The sequence below is a fragment of the Culicoides brevitarsis genome, chromosome 1 (assembly GCF_036172545.1).
Source record: "Culicoides brevitarsis isolate CSIRO-B50_1 chromosome 1, AGI_CSIRO_Cbre_v1, whole genome shotgun sequence".
Classification (NCBI taxonomy): domain Eukaryota; kingdom Metazoa; phylum Arthropoda; class Insecta; order Diptera; family Ceratopogonidae; genus Culicoides; species Culicoides brevitarsis.
The window spans coordinates 35,513,962-35,522,650 of record NC_087085.1 but is presented as its reverse complement, the minus strand read 5'-3'; the positions used below and the strand labels follow the sequence as shown (position 1 = coordinate 35,522,650).

The 8,689-nt window shown below is 30.9% G+C and overlaps 2 protein-coding genes across 2 annotated transcripts; both read left to right on the top strand.

Moving 5' to 3' along the window:
• Window positions 1–58: 58 nt before the first annotated feature.
• LOC134837546 (secretory carrier-associated membrane protein 1) lies at window positions 59–4,290 on the top strand. Its single transcript, XM_063852931.1, has 6 exons — window positions 59–190; window positions 464–539; window positions 607–803; window positions 1,083–1,293; window positions 1,829–1,958; window positions 3,258–4,290. Exons 2-6 carry the CDS (start codon window positions 482–484, stop codon window positions 3,664–3,666), a joined length of 1,005 nt encoding a protein of 334 aa, XP_063709001.1. The 5' UTR covers window positions 59–190; window positions 464–481; the 3' UTR covers window positions 3,667–4,290.
• Window positions 4,291–6,371: 2,081 nt separating this feature from the next.
• Window positions 6,372–7,837, top strand: LOC134836809 (small ribosomal subunit protein eS6). Its single transcript, XM_063852044.1, has 3 exons — window positions 6,372–6,437; window positions 6,690–6,894; window positions 6,962–7,837. Exons 1-3 carry the CDS (start codon window positions 6,432–6,434, stop codon window positions 7,744–7,746), a joined length of 996 nt encoding a protein of 331 aa, XP_063708114.1. The 5' UTR covers window positions 6,372–6,431; the 3' UTR covers window positions 7,747–7,837.
• The last annotated feature ends 852 nt before the right edge of the window (window positions 7,838–8,689 follow it).

Genomic DNA, 8,689 nt, shown 5'->3' with positions numbered 1-8,689 from the left:
CGGAAGTTGTAGCTTGCAGCGCCCTCTATCGTCGTTTATCACTTTCGTTCGTCTCATTATTCGAGTAACCAAAATAGATTAATCATCGTCACAGAATTTCGTGAGATTTCAAGGAAATTTAGGACATTTCCTGCGAAAATTTGGTGAAAAATACCCGGAAAAAGCACAACACGAGCCGTATTGAGTGAAGGTAATGCGCGAAAAATAGTAAATTTCGAGGAAAAAGCGTCGGAAAAACAGGGAGGAATACAATTCACTTCCAAGTCTGACGGAATTTTTGTATTTTCTCGCAATATGTTGCAAAAATCGATCCATTAATTAGTGTTGAATGACTTTCCGCTTGTCTTGTTATCAAAACAAAAGGCGCTGTGATAAGACGTTCCGAGTGTTTTGCAAAGATTTAGTTTTTTTCTCATCTAAAATTGCTTATGTGTTATTTTTTTCTGCTTTTTTCACGTCTTAGCCGACTGAAGGGTGTATCATGAGCAACTTCGAGGATAATCCATTCGGGGAACCGATAATCGCCGATCCTTTTGCAGGTAAAATTCGACATTTTCTAACTTTTTAACGAGTTTTTGATTATTTTTCGTGGCTTTTATTTTGTAGATCCCTCAATTCAGAGAGTGGCGCAAAGCACAGCAGCGAACCAAAATTCCTTAGAAAACTACCAACCGTTCGAGCAAAATGCAAGCACGACGATGTCACAAAATAATGGGCCCGCTGTGATGGCACCGAGCACACAATCCACGACTCAAGTCAGTGATCCAGCAGCTGTAACCCAAATATCCACAGCCGAGTTACAGGTAAATATAAATGAATTTTTTATTACTTACTTGACGTCATCAATACTAATGTGCTTCAAATATGTGCTTTTGTCCAAAAAAATATCGCATTCCTAAAAAAATTCAAATCGGCAGGAATTGAGGGTGAGTCATTGTTGTTTATTTATGGGTGTTTTTGCTCCACTTTTTATTTTTTTTTCTTTCGTTACTTTTGTGTGTTTTCTATTTTTTTTTATATGCAACTAAAGTGATAAGAAGGTCAGGTCAAAAAAATAACTTTTTTTTTCTTGTAAATTGCAGCGACGTCAAGAAGAATTAGAACGCAAAGCTCAAGAGCTGGAGAGAAGAGAACAAGAACTGCGCAACAATACATCTCAGGCACGTCCTAATAATTGGCCTCCGCTTCCAGCTGCATGTTGCGGGCTCCAACCGTGTTTCTATCATGACATTCAATTGGATATACCCACGGAATTTCAGAAAATTGTCACGAATTTATATCGACTATGGATTTGTAAGTTTTTAATTTTTTTACTTTTTATTTATTTTTTTTTTAAATTTTATTTTTTAATTAAAAGAAATTTTTATTTTTAATTTTTTTGCCTAAAAAAAATTTTTTAAAAATTTTATTTATTTTTAAAATTAAAAAGTTGAAAAATTATTTAAAAAATTTTTTTAAAAAATTATAAAAATAATTAATTTTTTAAAATCGTATTTAAAATTATTTTTATTTAAAAGTTAAATTTTTTTTTAATTTTTTAATTTAATTTTTAATTTTTTTCAAATTTTTGAAAATTTTAATTTTTTTCGAATTTTTTTTAAAATTTATTTTTTAAAATTTTTTTAATTTTAAAATTCTGAATTTTTAAATTGTTAAAATTTTAAAAAAAAATTCTCAAAAAAATTTTTTAAACAGTCAAAAAAAAAATAATTTTTAAAAAAAATTTAGTAAAAAAATTAAATTTCTTTAAAATTTTTAAGTTTTTTCACCTTTTCTCATAAAAAAATATTAAAAAAAAACAAAAATATTTAAATAATTTTTTTTTCAGTTTACGTGCTGTTACTCATGGTCAACATATTGGGAGGCTTGATTGTCATTTTCAACGGAGGGCATTTCGCAACCTTTGGCCTAAGCATCTTCTACAGTATAATTTTCGTCCCATCGTCATTCTTGTGCTGGTGAGTCAAAAATTTCTTATCTTATCACTGCTCAAAGAAAAACAACTGATAACGACAAATTTATCATACACACACAGGTATCGCCCCATCTATAAAGCATTCCAAAAAGATTCCAGCTTCAACTTTATGGTCTTTTTCCTTGTTTTCTTTTTCCAATTCATCGTCACATGCATCCAAGCACTCGGACCGAACGACGGGGGACATTTTGTCGCAATTTGATGGCACAGCAGGAGGCATTTTTGCGGGCATCTTTTTGCTGCTTATCGCATCGGGCTTTGCGTGTGCAGCAGCTGCTAACGCCATTATGTTGGGAAAAGTTCACATGATTTATCGTGCAAGCGGCACTACGAGTATGGCAAAGGCCCAACAAGAGTTCCATTTTTGGCGCAATCAAACGGTGCAAAATGCCACCAATGAAGCCATTGGACAAACTGTTTTTTTAGACAAAGATACTAAAAAAAAATATCGAGAAAAGTCATCAAGACACGATTAATAGAGCATAAAAAAGCTGAATTTGATGAAAAAACACTAAACGTCCAAAAATTAACATTAAATCTATCAAATTTATTAATTTTCTTGCAAAAAGTGAATCAAAAACCCGTTTGAGAGAAGAAAATTGATAAAAGACTTAACCCTACCTTATTAATAAATATTTAGAGAATAAAAAAATCACTGACTTGACTACTTTTTAGGTAGAGAAGTAGCTAGAGTTTGTAAAGTCAAGAGTTTCACTTTTTAATAAATTTATCCCAAAATATTCAAAAAAAATAAAAATAAATTGTTACAAATTAATAATAATAATTAGAAAGGACTAAATTTAGGTAAAAAAAAAAATTTATAAAAATAATGTTGATGATGCTTTGACTGTTAAATGATGAATATTTATGTTACATGCAGATGAAAAAGTCAAATTATTTAAAAAAAGAAGCTTAAATGGACTTTAATTATACGTAAAAATTTCTTGTGTCACGTGTCGATCCTCTGTGCAAAGTTATGTTTCTATTCTTGTGTCTTACAAATAAAATTAAAAAAATTTAAATCAATTGAAAACAATTGAAAATGCCGAATTATTTTTATTTGAATTTTTCAGTTTACGTGCTGTTACTCATGGTCAACATATTGGGAGGCTTGATTGTCATTTTCAACGGAGGGCATTTCGCAACCTTTGGCCTAAGCATCTTCTACAGTATAATTTTCGTCCCATCGTCATTCTTGTGCTGGTGAGTCAAAAATTTCTTATCTTATCACTCCTCAAAGAAAAACAACTGATAACGACAAATTTATCATACACACACACAGGTATCGCCCCATCTACAAAGCATTCCAAAAAGATTCCAGCTTCAACTTTATGGTCTTTTTCCTTGTTTTCTTTTTCCAATTCATCGTCACATGCATCCAAGCACTCGGACCGAACGACGGGGGACATTGCGGCTTCATTATGGCATTGTCGCAATTTGATGGCACAGCAGGAGGCATTTTTGCGGGCATCTTTTTGCTGCTTATCGCATCGGGCTTTGCGTGTGCTGCAGCCGCCAATGCCATCATGTTGGGAAAAGTTCACATGATTTATCGTGCAAGCGGCACTACGAGTATGGCAAAGGCCCAACAAGAGTTCCAAAGCGAGTTTTGGCGCAATCAAACGGTGCAAAATGCCACCAATGAAGCCATTGGACAAACTGTTGGATCTGCTTTCAGACAAAGATACTAAAAAAAATAACGAGAAAAATACGAGAAAAGTCATCAAGACACGATTAATAGAGCATAAAAAAGCTGAATTTGATGAAAAAACACTAAACGTCCAAAAATTAACATTAAATCTATCAAATTTATTAATTTTCTTGCAAAAAAAGTGAATCAAAAACCGTTTGAGAGAAGAAAATTGATAAAAGACTTAACCCTACCTTACTAATAAATATTTAGAGAATAAAAAAATCACTGACTTGACTACTTTTTAGGTAGAGAAGTAGCTAGAGTTTGTACAAGTCAAGAGTCAACTATCACTTTTTAATAAATTTATCCCAAAATATTCATAAAAAATAAAAATAAATATGTTACAAATTAATAATAATAATTAGAAAGGACTAAATAAAGCGAAAAGTTAGGTAAAAAAATAAAATAAAATATAAAAATAATGTTGATGATGCTTTGACTGTTAAATGATGAATATTTATGTTACATGCAGATGAAAAAGTCAAATTATTTAAAAAAGAAGCTTAAAATGGACTTTAATTATACGTAAAAAATTTCTTGTGTCACGTGTCGATCCTCTGTGCAAAGTTATGTTTCTATTCTTGTGTCTTACAAATAAAATTACAAACAAAATAAAAGAGTTTTTGATCCTCATATGATAAAATCGTACTTTTTTCTATTTCATCAAAAATATGATAAAATCGTACTTTTTTCTCCTCATATGATAAAATCGTACTTTTTTCTATTTGACCAAAAATCGATCAGATATCAATGGAAATCAACTTTAGAATGCATATTTATTAACTTTTAGCTTTGAAACCCATATTTGTAAATATTTGAAAAAATCGATCAGATATCAATGAAATAATTTATTTAATTTTTACTTTGAAACCCATCAAAAGTTGGTTGAAAATTGACTTGAAAAAAAAGTACGATTTTTGCTCCTCATATGATAAAATCGTACTTTTTTTTATTTCATCAAAAATCGATCAGATATCAATGGAAATTAACTTTAGAATGCATATTTATTTAATTTTGGCTTTGAAACCCATCAAAAGTTGGTTGAAAATTGACTTGAGAAAAAAAGTACGATTTTTGCTCCTCATATGATAAAATCGTACTTTTTTTTATTTCATCAAAAATCGATCAGATATCAATGGAAATCAACTTTAGAATGCATATTTATTAACTTTTAGCTTTGAAACCCATCAAAAGTTGGTTGAAAATTGACTTGAGAAAAAAAGTACGATTTTTGCTCCTCATATGATAAAATCGTACTTTTTTTATTTCATCAAAAATCGATCAGATATCAATGGAAATCAACTTTAGAATGAATATTTATTAACTTTTAGCTTTGAAACCCATCAAAAGTTGGTTGAAAATTGACTTGAGAAAAAAAGTACGATTTTTGCTCCTCATATGGTAAAATCGTACTTTTTTTTATTTCATCAAAAATCGATCAGATATCAATGGAAATCAACTTTAGAATGAATATTTATTAAATTTTAGCTTTGAAACCCATCAAAAGTTGGTTGAAAATTGACTTGAGAAAAAAAGTACGATTTTTGCTCCTCATATGATAAAATCGTACTTTTTTTTATTTCATCAAAAATCGATCAGATATCAATGGAAATCAACTTTAGAATGCATATTTATTAACTTTTAGCTTTGAAACCCATCAAAAGTTGGTTGAAAATTGACTTGAGAAAAAAAGTACGATTTTTGCTCCTCATATGATAAAATCGTACTTTTTTTTATTTCATCAAAAATCGATCAGATATCAATGGAAATCAACTTTAGAATGAATATTTATTAACTTTTAGCTTTGAAACCCATCAAAAGTTGGTTGAAAATTGACTTGAAAAAAAAAGTACGATTTTTGCTCCTCATATGATAAAATCGTACTTTTTTTTATTTCATCAAAAATCGATCAGATATCAATGGAAATCAACTTTAGAATGAATATTTATTAACTTTTAGCTTTGAAACCCATCAAAAGTTGGTTGAAAATTGACTTGAAAAAAAAAGTACGATTTTTGCTCCTCATATGATAAAATCGTACTTTTTTTTATTTCATCAAAAATCGATCAGATATCAATGGAAATCAACTTTAGAATGCATATTTATTTAATTTTGGCTTTGAAACCCATCAAAAGTTGGTTGAAAAGTGACTTGAAAAAAAAGTACGATTTTTGCTCCTCATATGATAAAATCGTACTTTTTTTTATTTGATCAAAAATCGATCAGATATCAATGGAAATCAACTTTAGAATGAATTTTATTAACTTTTAGCTTTGAAACCCATCAAAAGTTGGTTGAAAATTGACTTGAAAAAAAAGTACGATTTTTGCTCCTCATTATATATATACATACTATTATATAAAAAATAATTTTACATAAATCTTAAAATTTTTATTAGATTTAATTATTTTATTAAATTTAATTTAATTATTAATTAAATTATTTTTTATTTAATAATTTAAAAAATATAAATGAATTAAAAAGAAACTATTAAAAAATAATTAAAATTTTATTTTATTTTAAATTTAAATAAAATTATTAGAATTAAAAAAAAATATTTTTCAATGAATAATATAATTTAAATCACTAATTACATCATTGAATTATTTATATTAATTAATTAAATTAAATTCGTCAACGATCACTTTTTAAAAACCCCATCTCGAAATGAGAAATCCAATCTCCTAACCTCATTTCGAAATGAGAAATCCAGCCGCTTACCTCTTTCTTTTCGCAAGTTGATGTTAACAAACTGACATCAAAATGAAGGTATTTTCCTCGTTTTTTCCATAAATTACCGCATCTTCGCGTCCCAAAAGTGCTTAAAATGTGAAATAAGGTCATCCGGAATGTGGATCTGCTCGAAAGTGTCGCTGAAACGGAGGTTTTGGGCGAAAAAACAGCAAAAAGACTCGGTGCTTGCCACATGGTGTTCGGATTGACATTTCACGAGCACGACGACGATGTGTGTACAGGGAAAAATGGATTCCAAATTAAAATTTTGTCTTTTTTCTCTTGCAGTTGAACGTTTCATATCCCGTAACGGGCGCTCAAAAAACTTTTGAAATCGTAGATGAGCACAAATTGCGCTTGTTCTATGACAAACGTATGTCCGCTGAGGTCGAAGCCGATTCCCTGGGCGACGAATGGAAGGGATACGTCTTCCGCATTGCTGGCGGAAACGACAAGCAAGGTTTCCCCATGAAACAAGGTGTCTTGACCAACAGTAAGTGTCTTTTTTCTCGAGTTTTTCTGTAAAATTGAGAAAATTAATGATGAAAATTGAATTACAGCTCGTGTTCGTTTGTTGTTGAAGAAGGGACATTCCTGCTATCGTCCCCGTCGTACCGGCGAACGTCGTCGCAAGTCTGTGCGCGGATGCATCGTCGACGCCAACTTGTCAGCTCTCGCCTTGATCATCGTCAAGAAGGGCGAACAAGACATCGCCGGCTTGACCGACACCCAAGTTCCCCGTCGTTTGGGTCCCAAGCGTGCCAGCAACATCCGCAAACTCTTCAATCTCTCGAAGGAAGACGACGTCCGACAATATGTCGTCAAGCGTCCCTTGCCCGAGAAAGATGGCAAGAAGGCACGTGTCAAGGCCCCCAAGATCCAACGATTGATCACGCCCGTCGTTTTGCAACGCAAGAGACACCGTTTGGCCCTCAAGAAGCACCGCGTCGAGGCACGCAAGGAATCCGAAGCCGAATACGCCAAGTTGATTGTGCAACGTCGCAAGGAGGAGAAATTGCGTCGCCGCAGTCGTTTGTCGTCGATGCGCGACTCCAAGAGCTCAACCGGTTCCGTCGAGAAGAAGGAACGCAAACCAAAGGTTGAGAAGAAGGAGCCCGCACCCAAGAAGGTTGACGACAAGAAGGCCAAGAAGGACGACGTTAAGGGAAAGAAAGACGCCAAGGCTCCCGCCAAGGTGGAAAAGAAGGTTGAAACTAAGAAGGTTGAGGCACCCAAGAAGGCTGCTGCACCCGCAAAGAAAGAAGCCGCCAAACCAGCTCCCTCAAAAGCTGCCCCCGCAAAGAAGGCAGAAGCTCCAGCCACAAAGAAGCCCAAGAAGAAGTAAACGTTAAACCATTTACTTGAAACAATAAATGAATGTAAAATTTAAGGGCGTTTATTAAAAAACTACACAAAAACTTAAAAAATCCTAAAAATTTGTTTTAATTTCATAAGTTTTTCTCATTTTCTTAAGATCTTTATTCAAAAATGGATTTTGTAAAAAAAAAATCTCGAGAATTTTTAAAAGAAATTTTGTCATTTGAACTCCCCAAGCAAAATTTTTTCTATAAATCTTCAAATTTTGTCGAAATATTAATCAATTTTTCGCTAAAAGAGTATTGAATGATCAACATCACGTGAAAATATTAGTCAGTGGTTGATAAAATGTTTTATTTTTCCATAAAAATCACGAATTTGTCCTTCTAAGAAATTTTTCATTGATTAAAAAAAAAAATATTTCAAAAGAAAATTTTATGAAGGATAAAAAATTTAGCTTTCTCATGAATTGCAAATAAATTTTAAGGGAAAATTTTTTTTATGAAAAAAATTTTTTATGAAAAGAAATATTTTTTTATGAAAAGAAATTTTTTTTTTATAAAAAAAAATTTCAAAAAATTAATAAAAAAAAATTAATTAAAAAAAAAATATTACAAAAAACTGTGAAAAATTTAAGGTTAAAAATCATCTCAAAATTCGAGCTTTTTTTATATTTTTTTTGTTAGAGACAAATTCAAAAAAAATTCTTAAATTAATTTTACGGGAGATAAAAATATGATAAAATACAAAAATCGATACGAAAATGACAAATTTTAAAGAAAAAAAATTTAAAATATATTTTTCAAGTTAAAAAATTGAAAGAAAAAGTTAAAAATCGATAAGTTATGAAAAAATGAGCTCTTTAAAAAAAATTAAAATATTTTTTTAAAAGCAACTTCGTTAAGAAGCAGGTAAAAATGAAAAAAAAATTACCTTTTCAGAGATCTTTTGATAAATTTTAAGAAACCTTC

Bases quoted from the DNA above. Each gene is read 5' to 3' on its own strand.
- LOC134836809 (XM_063852044.1), top strand. The intron at 6,895-6,961 runs GTAAGTGTCTTT...ATTGAATTACAG, and splicing joins ACAAGGTGTCTTGACCAACA to CTCGTGTTCGTTTGTTGTTG.
- LOC134837546 (XM_063852931.1), top strand. From the start codon at position 482: ATGAGCAACTTCGAGGATAATCCATTCGGGGAACCGATAATCGCCGAT. The intron at 804-1,082 runs GTAAATATAAAT...TGTAAATTGCAG, and splicing joins TATCCACAGCCGAGTTACAG to CGACGTCAAGAAGAATTAGA. The intron at 1,959-3,257 runs GTGAGTCAAAAA...ACACACACACAG, and splicing joins CCATCGTCATTCTTGTGCTG to GTATCGCCCCATCTACAAAG.